Below are 20,621 nucleotides of genomic sequence, written 5' to 3'. Positions count from 1 at the left end.
AGGACAAGGAAGGGGTAACTTTCTCAAAAGCAATTAAGAAAAGTTCACTTTTGTCCTCAGCATCTGAAGACGATGAAGACAGACTAATACAGGATGTGTGGGACACCACACTGACTGCAGGGGTGAGGAGTTTGAATTATAGGCTTGGCGGGACAGCACACATGAGGCCCTTGGATTTGTTTTCATTTGTTACTTAAAAAAGCCACTTTTGTTTAAGTGTGAGTCCCGGCTTTGCCTGACCTGTTTTGACACCAGGGAAATTACAGTCAGTGTTAGCTGTGGCTGACACAAGACAGCGTGAAAGCAGTCAGACAAAGATCAGGAAACACTTCTCAATCATTTTCTTAGTATATGCATTTGATGCTTTAGTGATTTCTTTAAGGAAAAAGATCCTACACTGAGAAAGCAGACTTCGGCAAGATAAACCTCTGTTTTGTTTCCCCTCTCATGGTTCCTTGCTTCTAAGACAAGTTGCCCGGTCAAATGACTATCACAGATGCACACACACAGACGTGGTTTCATCACACATATAGTACTTCCTGGAAAAGAGCTACAAATATCCTTTTGGCTTTTAAGCAGAGCTTTAAAAAGGTAAAAATCACAGTTGGTAGAGAAAAGGGAAAACAGTGAGCTTTCCATAATAAAGCAGTGAACTTGGCTCCTGGTTTCATTCAGTGGTTGCCCTGGGAACACCATGCTAATTAAAGGCAGAAAAACTTGAGGGAACAACAAAGAGTCCATCCTGTACTATTAATCTATATTAATATCTGTTTAACAAGTCTAATATCTAGCCTGAAAGGTCCCAAATTTGTACTTTCATCTCTGCAAAGATCTTGCCAACGACAGAAAAGGGCGTTTTGGTTTCTGTAGGAATACACATGAACACATGGCCTCCCCACACTAGTGAATGCAACCAGACTTACAAGATTCTCCAGATCTTACGATTGCTTCCACAAGCAAAACCCCTAAACAAATCCCAGAAGTAAAGACAGGACGCAGCCAGGGAGCATTGATATATCGATTCGAACAGTGTACAGGATGGTTTTCCTAGCTCTATTATCCTGGAGCACACACTACACCGAGGCAGAGGGGTGGCTGAAGAAAAAGCTAAGAGGTTTTTATTTTCCCTGCCCTGAGGATGAGTTTTCCTCAACATCTTCTTAAACTTTTTGTTCTCTGGAGAAAGAAAGCACCTCAAACCTAAGAGATCACCAAACACCTTACAGGAGGGATTCTACGACAGCATGCCTGTGATGCCCCTACCCTGTTTTTTTCGGGGTTAGAAGAGACTACAATCCCTCTCACACAGTGGTCTGGGTTGCTTTAGAAATTCAGGAGAATTTACAGTGTGCGAAGTGAACCCCATACCTCAGAGCAGTATCTCTAAGGCGATTTTATGAAGCAAATACAGATTTAAGCTACTGTTTAACACAGGATCCCTGCTAGGAACTCTACAGAGGACAATTTGATTTGGATTAATAATTTGAAAGGTTATCTGTAGGGTCCACAAAGAAGTGCAGTGTTGATACTTCTACCTATCAACTCAAATGCTCAATTAGTAAATAATCTCTTCTTGGTACACAAGTACGAGTAGAAAGCATTTCTTGCATACAGAAGACTGTCAAAATGCATCTCCCTTCTACTAAAAGAAAAACTTTGTTGCAAAGATTTTTTCATACATTTCCTGTTTGACTTTGAACCTTTCTCATAAACAAACTTTTCATCAGACACCGTTTTCAATAAATGATAGCTCTTAATGTGGTCTCACTTGAAGTCTTGCATTGATTTCAGTGCTGTCTGTGCATACCAAGTAGGACAGGGAAGAGACAGAGAATGCATTTTGCATGTATTAGCACATCATGGGAGAGAGGTATGGAATTGATGTGGGGAAGACTGTAGCAAACATTTCAGTTCTGAAACTGTATTGCACTTATAGGACAGGCTTTAAAGGAGATCGCCAAAGGAATACTGTGCTATGACTGGGAAAACTATGCACAGCACTCGAGGGTAGTCTGAACATCCTAAATATACTATCAGACGGTCAGAAACTTCTCATAGTATACCAAGAATAGATTTTTCTGTGCAACATTTAAAAGGTGATTTTCCCTGTCTTTTCAATGAGTCTGTAGCACTATTAAAAGTACCTACGGAGAAACAAAAATGCTAAACCCTTTGATTTACTGGAAGCTTTGCAAACCTATTTCCCCAGAAAATGCATTTTAGCAGAAAGGAAAGCATCACACAGAGCAAGTTCCACAGCCCTGCTCCATACTGGGTTTTACATGCAGAAACAACTAAAGGAAGAGATAAAAAGGAACTGTGAGTCGAAACAGTCATCTGGGGGAAGGAATGTCCACCACCTACTGCTAGATGCTTTCCTTGCCTTCCACAGTGTTCTACTATAGCAGTTCTTAAGCGGTTTTAACAAGGCTTCACCCCGGCACCTGCCTGGCCCCTGCAGGTTTTGATCATCTGACCCTAGGCAAACTCACTCAAGGAACAGAGCTAGCAGAAACTTAACAACCCAGTGTAAAGAAACCAAACCCACATCTATCCTGTCCTGTTGCACCCTCGCTTGAGGGACAAACAGCACCACACACAAGCACTCGGTTCTGCCAGACTTTAAACTGAGACCCTGCTGCACAGACCCTGGGGGCAAGAGCACAGGTTGTCTAGCTTTACCCTTATGTTCTGCGGGTAGAGGAAGATGCGCAGAAAACTCTTATCCCTAACCTAGACACTGAAAGGAACCAGTGTAATTATGATGCTCAATAAAATCTGTTTGGGGAAAAGCATTACACTCAAAACTTAACGATCACTATAAGCAGTTTCACAAGTTTAAACTAAAATGATTATGTTGCCTGATTTTTGTTGTGGTTTTGGGTTGGTTGGAGTTTTTGTGGTTTTGTTTGCTTGTGGGGATGGAGTTTGGTTTTGGTTGGTTGGTTGGTTTTTTTTTTTGTTTCATTTGGTTTTTAAGTTAAAATGAGAAAATCTTAAGTACCAAGATTGGATGCGAGGAAGCAAAAAGCACTCACTCAGAACGAAGGCTTTTTCAGTGTAACAGCATAGAAAGCAATATTCACCCATATGTGAAAAGCTAAGCAATAAAGCATAAGTAGGATCGAATAGGTGTTAATAAGTATTATTTGGAGGGCAAAAAGCCATGATGGAGGCATTTAAAAAGGCACAATCTGAAGCTGTAGCACCAAAAATATCTAAGTACATTAGAAGGAGAAAGCAGTAAAAAATACTGAGTTATGCTGGAAAGTTGATATAATGTAGGCAACAGAAAGATGGAGGACATTACAGATCATCTAAGAGGTTTATGACTTTTCCAGGGGAGCTCTTCTCACAAGCAAATATGCTGCATAAATGCTTTAGACCAGCGTAAGGCAAGGCAGTGAAGCAGCTTAAAGATAAGGCATGGTCTGGGCATTCAGGACTTGCAGAACTACCCCAGGTCACTGTGCCTCACTTAAGCAAAGGCTTTATTGCAGATAGAGGTGTCTTAAAAAAACCAAAGCGACACAAAATGAACCGGAATTGATGAGAAGCAGTAGGGTACTTGAGTGTACCTATGAGTTCTGAGTAGCTGTTCTAGCTGCCAACACTGGAAAGACTTCTGTCAAGAAAATACATGCTTCTCTGTAGTAAAGCTCTTCTGACATGCAGACAAAATAGCAGAGAAAGGAAAACTGTCTTGTTATAAATAACTTGGAGCTGAGGAAGCCATTCTTTAGGGTAACTATTTATGGAAGTACAAGCAGACATGAAATCCACTTGGAGTAAAATAAAAGGGTCAGGTTTACCACAGCAAACTACCAGCAAGCTACCTTTGTTATTGAGCAGCTAGTGGCAGTAGTACAGACCTCTCTTCGCATCTTACATTCCCAGACTCTTGGCAAAGAGGAGTGGGAAGGAAAACAGCAGATGACCTTATTAAATACAAAATATTCATTAAATGGAATAGTGTAATTATTCATGCCCAGATATTTTCTGCATGAATTGTACCTTTTCCAAGAAAAAAAATCAAACCCACGTATACAAACATGAAGTTTCTTTTCATATAAAGCGTTATCACTGTGGGAAGCCTTTAAACTGCGTTATCCATCATGTCCCTCCAAACCCATGAACTGTTAAAGGTGTTTATGCTACCGGGATGACTACAGACAACCAGTGTTTTTAGGGGAACCCTAATACAATTGCCCAGAGTCTCATCTCATAACCTGTGACAGTATAGCAAAGTTTGAAGAATTTCCTGTTCTTGTTCTCTCACATAAAGAGATTAAAAACAACTACTGAAAAGCTATCATTGTTTCAATGGTTCTATCAGTTCAGTGAGTGATTTCAAAGCATTGCTGATTAAGTATGGGTAAATACTCCAGTATCCAGCTAAACAAACTTTACTGAGCACTGTAGCTCTCATCATTCTGGGAAAAGTGAAAGAAGTAACTTGTCCTGTGCGAACATAACGAATTCCTAAGTCTCTTCCCTTGACTTACACATTAACCTCACTGAGGAAAGATGTGAGGATATTAGACTAATGTGAATTTGACTAAGAAGAATAACCTTCAGTGATACCAATGGGCCGGTCTGTATATGTCCGAGTACATTCCAAGGGGGAGCTGAAGCATAATAATTTGCCATTTATACGTTCACATGAGTGAAACCAACCAAGTACCTGAACTTTTGCTGTATGTGAAAGTGCAATTACATCACAAAGCATACAAAGGTGACATAAAGAGAAGCTATATAGGTCAATGAATCAAAAAAGTTACGGTTTTCAAACAGAAATACATTAGAAGACATAAAAACACCCTGACACTACTTCAACAACATCATTCAGTTCTCCTATAGGTTAACTAGACTGCTCTACCTAAATAAAGCAGAGAGAGAGCACCCCAGAAGGTCCAAGATAGGCCTGTATCCTAACTAGGAGTGCAAAATTCAGTGACTTACAGTGCACAGTGATGGTGGTCGAGTCCATCATGCTTTTGTCAGTCAGAGCGCACTTATATTCTCCTGTTGCATTTCGCCTCACGTCTGTCATTACGTAAGTATCTGAGCTTCTTATGCCTTCTGTTTCTCCCTGTGGATGGAAAACAGAACATTTATTGCATATGGGCCTGCTAAAAACATTTGTTTCTTATGAGGATTTTTTTTTATTATAAGGGTAGTGAAATACTCCAAAATATGTATAGACACGGCATTACTGAAGTGTAATTACCTGTTAGTAATACTAAGGTTTATTTCCTGCATGACATCAGAGTATTAAAAACCACCTACAATTAAGAGCTTACTCTTTTAATTGAATGATTAACTTATTCTAAGAGGATATTAACATACAAAATGTGAACATTTAGCAGAAAGAAAATGGGAGAAAGCAGGAGACAGTCTACAAATAAGAGTGTTGTAGAAATCACAACAGCTGAACAAATTGTGTTTCTAAATCTGTACCTGAAATTATATATTCAGGTTCGGAAAAATCATGAAGTGTACTGCAGGGCACAGCTTTTAAACAGCGCAAACAAACCCTGCTCTATCCATATCCCGGTATGGAGTCTGTTAGGGTGTACACCACTTCATATGCATTTATCAACAAAAACTGGTGTTTGAATTAGGCAGCAAGCATTGCTTTCTGGCTGCCCTGTCGTCCCCCCCGATCACAACTGACTGACTTAATCCACCTTTGAAACAAGCACAGAACAAACCCCTAATTTGTATCTCTGAATTCAAAAACAGATTTAATATACCCATGAGTCATGCAAAGAAATCACCAGTTCCAACTGTCCTTGAGAAAAAGGACTAGTATCAGGTAGAGAGAGACTGAAGGTAAGACAAACTTGGGTGCTCAGCTCACTCACTGTGATGGCAGAGCAAGGGGAGATACCATATACTGTCTTCCCTGGCAGTGGGTTCCCAGCATGAATGGCTATTCTTACATAAGAGGACTTCAGCTCCTAGTTCCCCTTACTGCTTTTCAGCCACTCAAACATGCCAGGAGTCCAAACTAGATGAGGATTATGCTCAAAAGGTGACATGGAGTTTTTGAAATGCCTTGAAGCAGGCCACTGCCTTTGGCCTCTCTCAAAAACAGCTCTGCTTGCTACTGCAGTAGGTACAAAAAAAAGGGATATAAAGCAGGAAAGAGAAGCAGGACACTGGAAGCAGGACTAGGAATATAAAGCCCCATTTGCCTGTGGATTTCACCAATACTAAGCTTAATGGTACCATGCATCTTATGCATTTGACAGATTTTTTTCTGTGCTTTCTTCTGTGCTGTCACACTTGTTCTTTTTGGTATTGTTATGTCAGCAATTAATAAATTAACTGAAGAAAAGGAATTGCACAAAGATTCATCTGTGAAAGTAAAAAAAAAAATAGCTGAATAGATTTCCTGTACTTTCCCTGCTAAATCTTCGCTTGTTATGACAACAGATGAGATGGTTTCATTCAAGATGCTGACTGGCTTTAGTCAAAACTGCCTCTTATCAGAGTATCTGATGATGGGAAATGAATTTAAATACTAGTAATTTTTAGTGGGTCCAAGCCTCAAAAAACTTCAGGTAGGTGGGGTGTAGAAGACATTTTGCAGAATAATTTGCCCACTCAGGTGAGGCATTCTGAGAGCCTGCTGCAATGGCTCATGTCTATCTTGAGGTTTTGTTGCATTGAATTCGCTGCTTCATTTGTTAGAAAAATCACAGATACACTGGCATGCAGCTGTATCTGTAGGAAGGGACGATACAGAATGTTTCACTACACAGTGACATCAAGGCAGGACTTACTGGAATGTAAAACAGGAACTCCTGCGGAGGAGGGTTGCCATTCCCTGAGCACTTCAGAGTGATGTTATCGCCTTCTTTAACCGTACTGCTTTGTGACAGCACTTGAATAGTCACCTTCTCTGTTGGATCTGTGAAGGTAATGTACACATTTAATAGCTTCCACAAAAACCTGCACTGTTACACTATGCAGACAATATTCATGGCCTAAGAGTACATGATTTTATCATCAAGCGAGTGAAGGTATTCGCATATGTAAAAAGAACTGACGTTAATCACACTTTCTGCATTTTTGCCAATGAAGTAAGTGCAAAGAAGCCGTATGATTTCATTCATTTTTCTTCACCAAAATACCTCTAACTGAAACAGCAGTGATTACAACCATGTCATGTACTTAAAAGGAAAAAAACCCTGATGGGTATGAACAGTTCCATGGTGTGATTTCATTATGAGACATTAACTTCTTCTCTGCGAAGCTCACTGTTTGGAGGACTGCAGCAATCAGAAAAACAACTGAAGCTCTCAATGCCTTGCATTAGTACTAGATAATAATCTTCTTGCATTAAAAAGAAAGAAATATGAACTAAGCGACTATGTTCAGCCTATTCTATATGCTGATCACTACAGGCTTTCAGAAAGATGAATCTGGTGAACATAATAGGACCCTTAACATAGTCAACAAAACTGTAAATGTAACATACTTCTGTCATGTTCAGTGAAGTTGAACTATAACTTACATTTTGCATTGGTAATTTTTTTAAGCAGAGACAAAATATACTTTAATAGATGCTATTCTACCCAAGTAGAAACCTAAATATATTTAAAAAAAAAAAGAAGAAAGAAAGAGGAAAACGAACAAAAGAACAGGAACGGGGGCAGATAGCTCTCAATGCTTTAGTTTTAATGGGTAAATAAATCCCACCAAAAGATGCCAGTCTCGCATCAAGACACAGCAGAGCGCATCTTATTAGACACTAAAAAAAAATTACATAGCAGAGAAACCCTTGCCTGACAGTTGATTTTGTGTGCTTAGCGAAGTGTGCGCTTCACAGCCCTCCCGACCCTTAAGGCATTCATCATGTCTGTCTTCTGCTGTGGGATTTCTCAGTAACACAAACTACATTTTGCTGTGGCCTCTTAATGACTGAGAACCCTAACGCAGCATCTCTCCTCCTCATAGGAGGATGGGTATTGGGCTTCAACAAGCTACATCCTCCCTCTTTCAGACACAGTAGCCTCGACTCCCATGTCCAAACCGCTTCCATCTCAGTACCTTCAGAGCTGAAGCACAACTATGCCTGCTTACGAAAGGGAAGTCCAGCATCGCTGCTGGTGTGGAATGCGACAGCTGCAATGAAGTAGCTGGTCAGGAAGCCCAAACACACCTCTTGACAACAGCTGGGCAAAACCCCCGTGTTTCAGGGGCTGCCTGGTGAGCTGGCCTGCTGCAGAAACTCTGCATCAACTTGACAGAAGGAGAGACAAGATGACTAAATGTGAAAAAGTTACTGTAAAGGATGTCTAAATATACCCTTGAATTGCTTAGGCTCTGTCTCAAAAACGAAAACGGATGAGGCATCCCTGCCCATGGCAGGGGGGTTGGAACTAGATGATCTTAAGGTCCTTTCCAACCCGAACTATTCTATGATTCTATGAATTATAATGAAGGTGACTTTTAGGATTTTAATTTGGAAGAGGTTTGCACACAGAGATGAACAGAACGGGATTAAAAATGGACAGATAAGAATGACTTCTTGCAAACCACCAGTCTTCCCTGCAGGAACATGTTACCCTTCTATCTCCTGCAATCAACCATGAGCAAATCTTTGATTTCATTCTCCAAACTGGAGACAGAGGCCACATCTGGAATATTGTGTCCAGTTCTGGGCCCCACAGTTCAAGAAGGACAGGGAATTGCTTGAAAGAGTCCAGCGCAGAGCCACAAAGATGATTAAGGGAATGGAACATCTCCCTTATGAGGAGAGGCTGAGGGAGCTGGGACTCTTTAGCTTGGAGAAGAGGAGGCTGAGGGGTGACCTCATCAATGTTTACAAATATGTAAAGGGTGAGTGTCAGGATGATGGAGCTAGGTTTTCTTCAGTGATGTCCAGTGACAGGACAAGGGGCAGTGGGTGTAAACTGGAGCACAGGAGGTTCCATGTGAACATCAGGAAAAATTTCTTTACTGTGAGGGTGACAGAGCACTGGAACAGGTTGCCCAGGGAGGTTGTGGAGTCTCCTAAGTTGGAGATATTCATGGCCCGCCTGGACAAGTTCCTGTGTGATGTACTCTAGGTTACCCTGCTCTTGCAGGGCGGTTGGACTAGATGAGCTTTTGAGGTCCCTTCCAACCCTTGGGATTCTGTGGTTCTGTGAAACTGCAAAAAAAAAGTATTTACAGAAGTAAGTAACAAAACACTGCTTTGTTCTCTGAGGTGAAGAGGTCATCCTTTCGAGGAAAAAACAACCTGATGATAGGAAAACAGAGCGTTCGGTGCAGTGCTGAGTGCTGCTTAGCACAAGTAATGTCCTCCCTTACTTTCACTAATAAACAAGAGGAGCCTGGGGAAGGTGTATCTTGCCTCTCAGTGGCACATATCCCCGCCTTGGCCCCCCTTACCATGTGCTTCTCTAAACCTGAGAGTCTGCTTTACACAAGAGCAAAAGTCTGGGATCCAAAAGACAGTTATTCATGAAATGAATGCTGCTATCCTTGATCCACCATGGCCACAACTGCATAATTGCAAGGGAAAAACCAGTGCTGGAAGCAGCATGAATATAAAGTGTTTGACTCTAATCTGTTATGCAACAAAGTTTATCCGTAACAAGACAGACACTGAGAAACAGGGCATGACTGGAAAGTCCGCCTGACAAACGTTTTTTTACACTGATTAATACTGAGCAGAACCCAGTATCACTAGAGTCTAGGTAATTTAGACACCTGAGATACTGTCCAACTGTCCAGCTCCAAGAGTTCTCTTGTATTACTTATGTTACTTTCAGTAGCTTGCTTGCTACAGCTGCAAACCAGATCTGATAACTACTGCCAGCTCAGCTAAGTTCTCCAGTTCCAGATAGCACCCAAAGTGGTAGGGGCTAATTCACTCTTCCTCTCAAACTAGGTTACAGTGGCTGGCTGCTTCCAGGATGTCAACTAGGTAATATACACTTATGTACTAGAGACTGCACTAGCCCAGAGCTAAACCCCACCTCCAAACAGTAAAACATTTCTTAGATCCTGACTGAATAAGTGTATCTATCAAACAATCTTGTGTAGACACAGTTTTAAGCATGCTTTTCTCATTTCTGCATGATAAATGCTTAAACTGCAAGGAACAAACAACAGGTCTGCTTCATGATATTTTTCTACTTGCTTCAGAGATGCAAAACACAGTAAGTTTTGACAAAGTCAGTCTCAAAAAGAATCCCAACCCTGGAAGACCTCCATTTATTTGAGTTGGAGTATGCCTTTTTTTTCCCTCATCTGCATTATATTTGACTTATAAAATAAAAAAGCCCAACACATTTACTGAGAAAGAAACTAATTAGGATCACTGAACTAAATTACAAAACTAAGAATAGAACAGACATCACTATCATCAAGTAACATCAGTCATGAAATTCATGTGTTGAAGCTTTGGACATCTATTAATAAAGAGTTTCACTGATTCATTTGGAGATGCATTTGAGCAGAGTAAGAAATTGAAGTTACAGCTAATGAAAATACTCAGAAAGGATAACTCCATACTCTAAACCCAAAGTTCATACTTGAGGCCTCTTTACTACTGAAGGGTGTGCCTGCCTCCCACTGTTGCCTAATTAGCAGCACAATGATACTGCCTGTCTCTGGAGGAAGAACTATCTTAATTACATTGTGCGTTACTAGACCAGGATTAAAAGAGCTGGTCTAGAAAGTAAAGTGTTTAATACAGAATGCACATGGTTTCTGGCATAGGAACTACTCTGCAGTGCTGCGCAGACTTCTTTTTCCTTCACATCAGGTAGTCCTTAATTGCAAGTGCACATATTATGTGTACCACAGAAATCTGCAAGAGCCTCATCCTCAATAGATGAAGCAGTCTCATGCATGAAAGCGATGGGGAAACGAGGACAGCAAAGGATCTCTCGGCAACTAATAGCAACAAATGCTTTCTGGTCATCACACTTCTTCCCTGTGAACATCTGCCATACACAGCAGGAGTTATTTGCGGTCATGGGGCTCCACAGTTGACAGAAATAAAGAGAAAACACCAGGGAAATTTGGTACCCAACTTTAAAGCAAAGCCAAAACATAAAAAAAACCCTCTAGCTTTAAAGTGATGGGATAGGTTTCTGCAGGCTTGAAACACCTATGCTATTTCCAATGATAATGATTGCTGTCCCAGAGGTTTTCTTCTCCATTTTTGCTGGTTGTCATTTTGGAGAAATGGCTTGTAAAAAGAAGGCTGTAATTTACTCTGGCTTTTCCAGGTGAAACCAAGGAGCAATTGCTCCAAGGTTTTATACGATTTGACTAAGGTCAAAACTGATCTCCTACTCCATGGCCTAACAAACCTCGCCTGGGAAGGAGAACCAACTGACCAGCTAGGCAGACGTACCCACTTCAAGCCTGTGGCCTTTGTTTCAAGGCGATGGAGCAGATGTGCTAGCTGGAGAAATCCAGTCCCTTACTGATTTTCTCTGTATTCAACTGCATTATAGAGTTGTTACACAATGTACAGCAAGACCCTATTAGATGCTGGACTATATACTTAGACTGTATCATCCCCAAAAGAAGGACTTATAAATTGAACTATTACCTGAAGTATGCAGAAAGGTAACACAGTATGTCCAGTCAAGTGTATCTCCTGTTCCTCTACATTCTGCTACAACCTGCTGCCTTCTACAGTCCTTCATTTTACAAGACTTTTGAAACCCTCTTCTCCCCTTCTCTAATTGCCTCCTCCAACTATGACCTTTCCTTGCCAACTGCCCATTTAGTTTATTCAAAGCAGAATTACAATTTCCACTTGGTCAGTAATAAATTAAGGAAGCTGCTTTAGGACTTAGGCCAGATGGAAGCCATTATTTATAGATTCTCTATGTAAAAGTCTACCAATATTCAAATGATACATTTTAAATGTAAAAATCAGCATTTTACAGCTGTATACAAGCTACTGCATTATGTGCAAGGTAATCTGCCTGCATTAGATGTTTGGTGCTGTCTCTGCAAAAATGAAAAACATTTTAGTATACTAAAAGCTGCACTGTGTATTTATTGCGTATTTCAGGGGGTCCAAACAGTCACTGATCAACCACTCTAACCTCTGTTCAACCTCTGACAGGCGTGTTTCACTAAGCTTTTGTGGTTGCCACTTTCATGTTGTCGACGCAGTCCTGATATTCAGCATTCTAATGTGAGAAAGAAACATCAGGTAAACCTGAAGGAGCAATTACACAGTGTACTCAGACCTTCTTGCTGCAAATCAGCTTTGACGAAAGCATCTCAACAGGCAAGCAGCAATGTCTCTGATTCTGCTTCCCACGCCCGAGTTAGACTTCATAAAATAGTAGGTGCTTTCTACTAACTTACAGTGAACATCGAAGACAGCTGGTTCAGACTGTATTGTTTTCTGGCCGGATGGTCCATAATACGTCACAATGCAAGTGAACTTGGCATTCGCATCTTCCTTTGTCGGCTTGTACTGAAGAGACGATGTCATGGTGAAGAGTTCAGTTGACTTGTCCACAATCTTTTGCAAATTTATGACCACAACTGAAAAGGAAATACTGTTTCAGTGTCACACAGGCAAATCTGCAGCCTTTTTTTCCTACATGTTGGTGCTCACTCTGGATTTGTTATCAGGATACAGACATGCAAGCAACACAACAAATTACCCAAGAGACTGTACAGTTTTCCTCTAGTATTGCCACTGATGTACACTGGGAACATTTAGTCAACAACAGAGTCCTAACGTGCTGTATTTCTTAGAGCAAATCAAACAAGAAAACTAATTGTAAACTGGTGGGGGTTTTAATACAAATCTCAGCTCAATTTTTAAGCAGAAAGAAAGCCTCAAATATCCTGGCAAAACCAGTTTTTAGGATCATATTTACAACTGAGTTTTGTTAAGTATTGTCTGCTTTACGGAAGGTAAAATACTGTGGTCTGATTAGCCCATCAAAATCAAATTTGAAAGAGTGAAAAAAACAAGCATTCTTTGTAAAGATCCTGGAAAATGAATACCTGCATAAGGACATGACCATCTACATGTTCCAAACACAATACTGGACAGGTATGAAACCGAGACAGTTAACACCTAATAAGAAGCTGGAAATTAGATTCAGGTTTCTACTAGCTACATAGGCTCAAGAGTAGCTTTGCAATAGTATTAACAAAGGCGACCCTCATTCCCCATGATGTAGTTTTAAAGCTGGAACTGAAAGAAAGACATTATATGGCACAGCTTGGGTGCTTTGAATGGCCTAGAAGTTTCCTTCCAGGTTCATATTTCCAGGAGTAGTTTTCCTTGAAGGAATAATACATAAAACTGAAGTAGAGCAACTCTTACAAACACAATTCTTCATGCATACACCTGCCTGTGGATTTAGGGACCTTGGCTATTATTGAAACGTACCTTCTTCCATGGGCTGCAAAACTCTCCCATTTTTGTACCACGTAACGTTGCCTTCAGGATAACTATCTCTTGCAACGCACTCCCCAAGCTGCAAGAACAGACAGGAATTAGTTGCTGTTTCTCTCTGCTGTGTTTTAAATTAATTCAATTTTTGCTTATGGTGCTTTGGGTAAAAATTTTTCTCAGAAGTTCAAATGCTTAATCCCAACCATTTTTCTTAAATAGGACAAAACCCATCAATGAGGCTTTGGTACAATGTGGAAGAGGGTTTGTTGGGGGGGGTCTAAGATAAGGATGGGCCAGTACAGTACAGTGGTGAGGGAACTAGCTATAGACCACGATCTCTCACAGACACACATGCACCCTTCTTTGAGCCTCATTCCAACACCTTTCTCCACGTTGACTTCAGGCAGCTGTCAGGCACATAGCTTTGAGGGAGAATGCTGCTCTTACCATTTGTAGCTTCTCTGTTTCTAGGTAGTCTGCTTGGTGCAAGATTTCTGGTTGAGAGGGTTGTTCTAAAACATAAATAGGATAAAGGTACTAGTGAAGGGAGCACAAACAGCTGTTTGAAAAAAAGAAAGTTACTAAGAAAACCCTCATGGATTTTGAGACTAAATAGAACAATCCGGTCTGGTATGGTCTTACCTACACTTTGCCATTACAAGGAGAAAAAGTGAGCTACTTCTATTTCAGTATTAGCAAGTAGATTGAAAAGGAGAAAGCTATCATTTTAAAACCTGTCATAATGAATTCCACGCATTCTGACAACGCATTTTTTTAGCCAGGCAGACCAGTGCAGCACCTGGGAGGAGAGAACCTGATCTGATTTATATGACACATGCTGGAGAAGAAACCAGTGGCACAGAAATGATAGCAACAGAAAAGCAGCTTTACTGTGGATACAACTGTAGCCGAGCTGTCACATTATAAAGGAACCAATTCAACCTAATCATTCTTCTAATGTTTATTTTTCCTAACTGTGATTGTTACAGTTAAGAAATTCAGATGATAGAGATAAATGTAATTACTTAAACTGATTCTGAGTTAGTTATGACTTCCTTAAAAAAAAATAAACTTTTCCTTCAGTGCCAGTATGTCTTCTTATTTGCTTTTATTATGGTAGATGGACCTCTTAGCCTGCCAAAGTGGAGGATCTATCAATGTTTCCACCATAAAAGAGTACTTTCTAGAGACTATATAACTTGTCTGTTAAAATAGTTTGGCCTGAAGCCCGGAATGCAAATTTTTATCTCCAAAAGAGACAGTTTTCCCCACAGTTTTATAGGGAGAGGGGAAGAGTAAGGGGGAAAAAAATAAATCAAAGTTTATAGAGTCAAAAAAAACCTCTGCACCCTAGCTATACTGCATTAAAAAGCATTCATAGTATATACTTTTACAGACTGAAACATTCTAAACCATGCCAGCTTACAGAAATCAAGCTCCCCAATAAATAATGTGTGTATGTCACTAATCCCAGCCCAAAGTGAACTTACTACCTTGCCAAAATCTCTACACACTGATGAGCTTACTGATGTGCTTACAGAGATTGCAAGCCAACACGTTTCAACAGTAATCCATTTGCTCTGTATGCATGTGCATGTATGTGTGTGTATTTGTGTCCATACAAACGCACGTATACCGTTCACTTGGAAGACTACACCAGGATGGAACAAGAACAGCTCAAAAAGGAAATGAAAGGCAATAAAAGAACCTATTCATTTGACAGTTTGAAAAAACCCAAACAACCAAAAAGAAGTCAAAGCTATACACCAAAAGCATCACAATTTCTCCAAAGGGCTAGTAAAGATTATTCTTTGAAGATATGTGCATACTTATTTCTCTTTTGTTACTTTTAATGGAAAAAGGTTAACCTATTCTCTGTAAGAACCTGTCAAGGACAAAAACATTTTAATGTTAATTCAAGCAAGTGTGGTTTCACAAGACCATTAACAGGCTTTCTGGTCCAGAATTTTGGGTTCCATAAACATGCACAGTTCACTGCCTGTTACAAGTCACCAGCTGGTTGAGCTAAAACACCCTTCTATGCCTCAGCTTTCCTTCCTTTCATCTCTTATCTCCCCCAGGTCTGCTTGGAGAATATCACATTTTGGTCCATTGGGCTCCCCACCCTGCAATGCTCCTACTGAAAGAAAGGGAAGACTCCTGCTCTGTAGCCCCTGTGTGGCTCTCCCTGCTGTGAGGGACCTGGTCACTGAGCAGACAGATGCACCAGTCGAGAAGCAGCCACATTCTCCCTCAGAGGAGCCTCTGAAAGCAAACATCCACTGCCAGATACCCACAGCCACAGCAAGGGCACCAAGGCAGTTCCCTACAGAAGACTTACTTGGCATTTACTAGCTCAGGGTCTGAAGCAAGAAGGAATCGTAAACTTGGCAGCAGCAGAGCCCGCTTTGGTGGGTTTGCAGCTTCAGCCCACTGCTTATCTCTCAGCTTAAGAGCTTGTCAGAGCGTTCTGCAACTCTGTATAGACCCTGTAATAGGGGGGAAAAAGCTTACTGCCTGCAAAAGCCAAGCATTGTTATGGTGGGACAGCAGCTCATGGCTGCTGGGCTGCTCAGCTTTGGAAACTGGCCATTTAATTCCATGAAAGAGATGCGGACAGGATCCATCTGGAAAGCTGGTAGAGCCTGTTTGAGCAGTCTGGTAAAGGAGACTAGCAGGTGGTACCTGTGCAATGAACCATTTCAACTCCTTAGTTCTGAGTTAATCAGGTAGCACAGCTGAGGACATGACAAGCTCCAGTAAAACCCAGCATCAGGCACGACTTCTAGGATACAGCTGAGTTTCAGGTGCACAAGAGTTTGGTTTATTTGGGTTCACACTGCTGCAGTTTAGCTCTGTATCTGTGGTTCAACGAGTTAGGAACTCTGCTGGTTGAATAAATGAAGCCTGTGGGCTATTTTTAACTCTTTCGTAATTAGAACAAGCAAGCCAGGAAGCAAGCAAGAAAAAAAATGAAAAAACAGAAACCAGACATAAGGAAGGGAAACGCAAAGAAATGTTAAAATAACCCTAAATAAAGTTGTGAGCTCAAAAGTAAGAGCTGCGAAGGTTATTGTTCCTTGTAGTGCTAAGTCTGCCACAGTACGTGTGGCATCCCCTAGTTTAACCTTCCCTCACAAACAGAAGATTTCTCTATTAGTACTAATGCACACAATAAAACACACAAGCTGTGCTCTGTGGCTGAGTTAGCACTGTGTTAATATTTAGTGCAGTACACAGTAATTCAAGCAGTTAGCATTTCATTTTATTATATACCACTGTCTTATCTACCTATTTACTGCTGCGTGGTAAGTAAACATGATAATTCTTCATCATTTCCTTTGAAGCAGTGTGTTTACCATGTGTGCTCCGAGCACACTCCTCCCTATTGTCATTAATTCAATTGTTCCTGCACTCAAATTGAAAGTGAAACAGAGGAACAGAATTACTGTCAACTCCTAATTCAGCTTCAAACTCACTGATGCCACCAACAGACTTCCCTGACGACCCCCTGACACCTTCCGCAGACAGAAGCACAAGGCTGTCCTTCCAAAGCATGACTTGGCATTTTTCAAGCAGAAGCGTGATCTCTTTGAAACTGTCCATCCCTGCAGGCAACATGTTCCCACAACAGACTTACTTCGTGCAAATCTGCATCTGGAGAGCAACAAAGGCCAAAAAACCCTACCTATAAAAACATGAAGCTGAGAAGAGATCCACTGCAGTCACAGGGCAGCATTTACAGATGCTAACCTTTGCCCCAACAGACTTGTGCCCCTAAAAAGGGGGCTGAGTCAGGATTACATTTCTGCTCTGAATTAGCACGGGGAAAAGGCCAGGTTTGTCCACGCTCCTGTATAACCTGAGCATGACTGTGCCCCAGAGCCCTGGGGTTTGCACTGCAGATTAGCCTTGCAGTTGGGTTATAGCGCTATCACTAAAACTTTGCTGTGCTCTAAGAGAGAAGTGCAAACTGGTATTCCTCCTGGTAGCTCTGGAGAGGACAGAATAAGCATTTGGGGCTGTCAGCTCCTTTTCCAGCCTCTCACTCTCTCCCTCACAGTTCATACCATTGCATACAGGCTGCCCAGTGCTGCTTTAAATCTCATCTTACAGACTGCACACAGTTAATGCTTCCCTCCCGCAGAAAAATTCACTTGGAGAACAAATGGAAAATAATCAGTGCTAATTTTACATTTTTCATTTCCAAGGCCAAATGACATCATATAAGTGAGTCATTATCAAAGCCCAAAATTCTCTTTGAGCCAGCACTTATCATGAATAAACTGAAAGTGCAGGCAGTCCTGTTACATAAATGCCGCCAGTAGATTACATTTTTGAAAGCTGCAGAGATTTGCTAGTCTTAGTAATTTACTCAGCCAAGCTCACTTTCTTGGCTTTAATCTTTCCCTTAAACAAAAGTTTCTGCAATTTACGATTCAGATGCTGATGAATGTTAACGGTAGTAACAACTAGATCTACTTACTGAAGACTTTGACTATCGTTGGCTCTTCGAAAACATCATCTTCTGTAACAAGCATACATACAAATCTCTTTTCATCACTGATTCTTGCATTCTTGATGGATAATGTATAGTTTTCTGAGAGACTCAACCTGTCTTTGTACTCTGGTACATCATCATACTGCACATTTTTTTTTGTTGATGATCTGAAGGCAATAAATACTGGAGATCCATTTGGCATTTCCTATAAGAAAAAGATAAATACCTCTAGCTTGCACAAACTCTCATTTAGAAGTACCTGAACATCTGCAATTGGTACAAACGCATCATTTGATAAAAAAAATCTGATAACTACATCAGATGGCTTTTTTCCTGATTAATTTCTGCTATACAAACAGGAAATTCAACGTAAGATGAGAGCTAGTTTAAGACTGCTGTGGTACACATAGAGAATATCATCAGTAGAGGTAACTTCAATCCCTTGGCTCAATCTTGGCATAGCACAGGGCTTTCTCTGATGAAGGCTGGTGGTTCTGGCACCAGCTGCCTCTATCTGAAAAAAGTACTTGAACGAGAAGCATTCGTGAGCTTGACCTTAGAAGCTTCAGTTTCCTTTTCTTTTCCATGATTGTTTTACATATTCATATTGTTTGTCTGGGATATTGAGACTTCATTCCAAATGCAGGATTTAATCAGGCAAAACTGCCTATTTTATTCTAAATTAGTTTTTAACTATCTTTTTGTTTGTTTTGAAAGGACCCAGGAGCTCGTGGCACGGGACCATACATACAATCAAATACTGTTACTTACGCATGCCCTGATAATCTGCAAAACAGCATTTTCTAGACATCCTCCTTATATTAATCAGTGTGCTGTTACCATCCTAAGAAGGAATACAAAGTTGACAGCCTTGCATAAGACTCCCATACAAAAAAAAAGCATTTTTGAGAGACAAAGTTGCAGGTGGAGTTCTGCAGGATTTGATTCCCCCCTCCTTACACACACACACACAGAACAGGGACAGGCTCTGTTTGCCTTTATTTAAAGTGAGGTGAAAGGCTGACTCCATCTTTACGTTCAGCATTGTGCTGGGGGCTGAAGGAGGTTTTCATTCTCTTTTATCCCTTGCACCTTGCAGCACTGATGCAAGTTGTGTTCCTAGCACAACACCTCAGCTTGACTGCAGAGTGCACAAAAGCAGGAAGATGCTGTTACAAGAGATGGGTGCTGTCAGAGATGGGCAAGGAGCAAGAGGCAACAGCTCATGGGAAGTTTAAATTCCCTTACAGTCTTTCTCCTTCTCCCACTTTCAGATCCCTCTAGTTGTCTGTCACACAGGAAAGAAAGTATTGCCTTGACTTGATACACAGGAAATTGGCTGTCAAGTGCAAAGGAGCTCTTAACTCTAAGCCTACCCAGAACACAGGCAGGCACAGGCAGACATTCAAGGCAGCAAAGCCTGCTCCTGCCAGGATGCAAGTTTCCTCAGTACCCCTGGGCTACCACCAGGAACATTAATTGCTTCTCCCAAAGCAACAGAGCAGCAAACGTAGTTCCTCCTTCTTCCAGTGAAATATTCACCTAACCAAAAACCCCTAGCATCCCCTCACACACCAAGCACTGTCTGGCTGGGAGCTGCCCTGGGAGAACAGATACCATTTTCACTTGGTTACATGCGCTGCATCAAGAATTTATACAATAGCAACTAAATGGACTCTCTTGCACGTTAGATTTCATGTCCCTTTCCACTCAGAAGAAGATGTAACACTTGCTGCTTGGTACTTGTCTGAGATGAGCAATCCAAATGCACCAGATAGAGATAACACGTTTCTTTTCCCTCAAAATAGCCTTGCGTCTTCATAGAGATAGACTTGTGTCTTCCTCAAAAAAGCCAGCAGACTGAAACAAACACGCTGCGAAATGCAGGTGCTGCATCTTCTGAGCACTCATGTGAAACAGTTTCACTGAACCTATTTGGCATAACATTCTCCACTGACTTCTGCCTTCACTTCCCAAAACATGTTTGTGGAGAAGGAACTCAAGTGGATGAGGGCTGCAAAAGCTGCAAACCTCCAGGTACAAAAGAAGGAGCCAGGAGGGATGATGAGACACCTGTAAAATAGGCTGGTGGATGCCATTTACAAAGAGAGAGCTACATAATTTTAAATCCACTGTTAGAGTAGAACTCACCTGTTATTGCTGGTAAGATTTTAGCATGAGAGAAGGTTCAGATGAATTTCACAGAAGCAAGAAAACCAGTTGTCCTGATGTCAGTCTGAAAAGCATGAGGGGTTTGGTATCCCAGTGGTTTTCGGTATGCATGCTTTCAAGGTTTCATTTGACTTTGATATGCTTATTCTCCTTTTGGCCTGGGGTACCACTCTCATACAGGAAAATCACATCCAGTGATGCTCTTACTTCAAGCTGACCAAGACAACCGAGAGGACACCGTGTTTTCACCTTTGTCTTCTGTGCAGCAGAAATAGAGTGAAACCACCAGAAACTGAGGTCAGCTCTGCCCTCTTCTTCAGCATCCATTAAATGCAGCGTGAAACCGTGTTGAGTGACTGCCAGACCAACAAACCGAGGGATGTCACTTCCCCAGGGACAAAGCACTGTTCTGCTTTAGGCAGCCCGCTTCAGAAGTATTCAAATGTACAACGAGTGAGACACCACTGGGTAACGTGCCAGATCTCTAATACAGGTTGGCAGAAAACTCCCGCATAATTATTTCTCTTGAACAATGAG

The 20,621-nt window shown here is 41.2% G+C and overlaps 1 protein-coding gene across 1 annotated transcript in view; it reads right to left on the bottom strand.

Moving 5' to 3' along the window:
- The window catches only part of ALCAM (activated leukocyte cell adhesion molecule), a 119,840-nt gene that overhangs the window by 18,304 nt on the left and 80,915 nt on the right, over nucleotides 1–20,621 (bottom strand). Inside the window, exons 3-8 of the mRNA XM_057397305.1 lie at nucleotides 17,898–18,117; nucleotides 13,859–13,923; nucleotides 13,406–13,493; nucleotides 12,361–12,543; nucleotides 6,792–6,919; nucleotides 4,963–5,092 (exon numbers count right to left, since the gene is read on the bottom strand). Of these exons, the coding sequence (XP_057253288.1) occupies nucleotides 4,963–5,092; nucleotides 6,792–6,919; nucleotides 12,361–12,543; nucleotides 13,406–13,493; nucleotides 13,859–13,923; nucleotides 17,898–18,117 (814 nt within the window). The remainder of the gene's footprint in view (nucleotides 1–4,962; nucleotides 5,093–6,791; nucleotides 6,920–12,360; nucleotides 12,544–13,405; nucleotides 13,494–13,858; nucleotides 13,924–17,897; nucleotides 18,118–20,621) is intronic.

This window comes from Pezoporus wallicus, unplaced genomic scaffold (assembly GCF_028554395.1).
Source record: "Pezoporus wallicus isolate ANWC-B61680 ecotype Strahan unplaced genomic scaffold, APGP_CSIRO_Pwel_v1 contig_8721, whole genome shotgun sequence".
In the NCBI taxonomy this organism is placed as follows: Eukaryota; Metazoa; Chordata; class Aves; order Psittaciformes; family Psittacidae; genus Pezoporus; species Pezoporus wallicus.
Note: the sequence above shows the minus strand (reverse complement) of the source record. Positions and strands in the feature narration are given on the sequence as shown.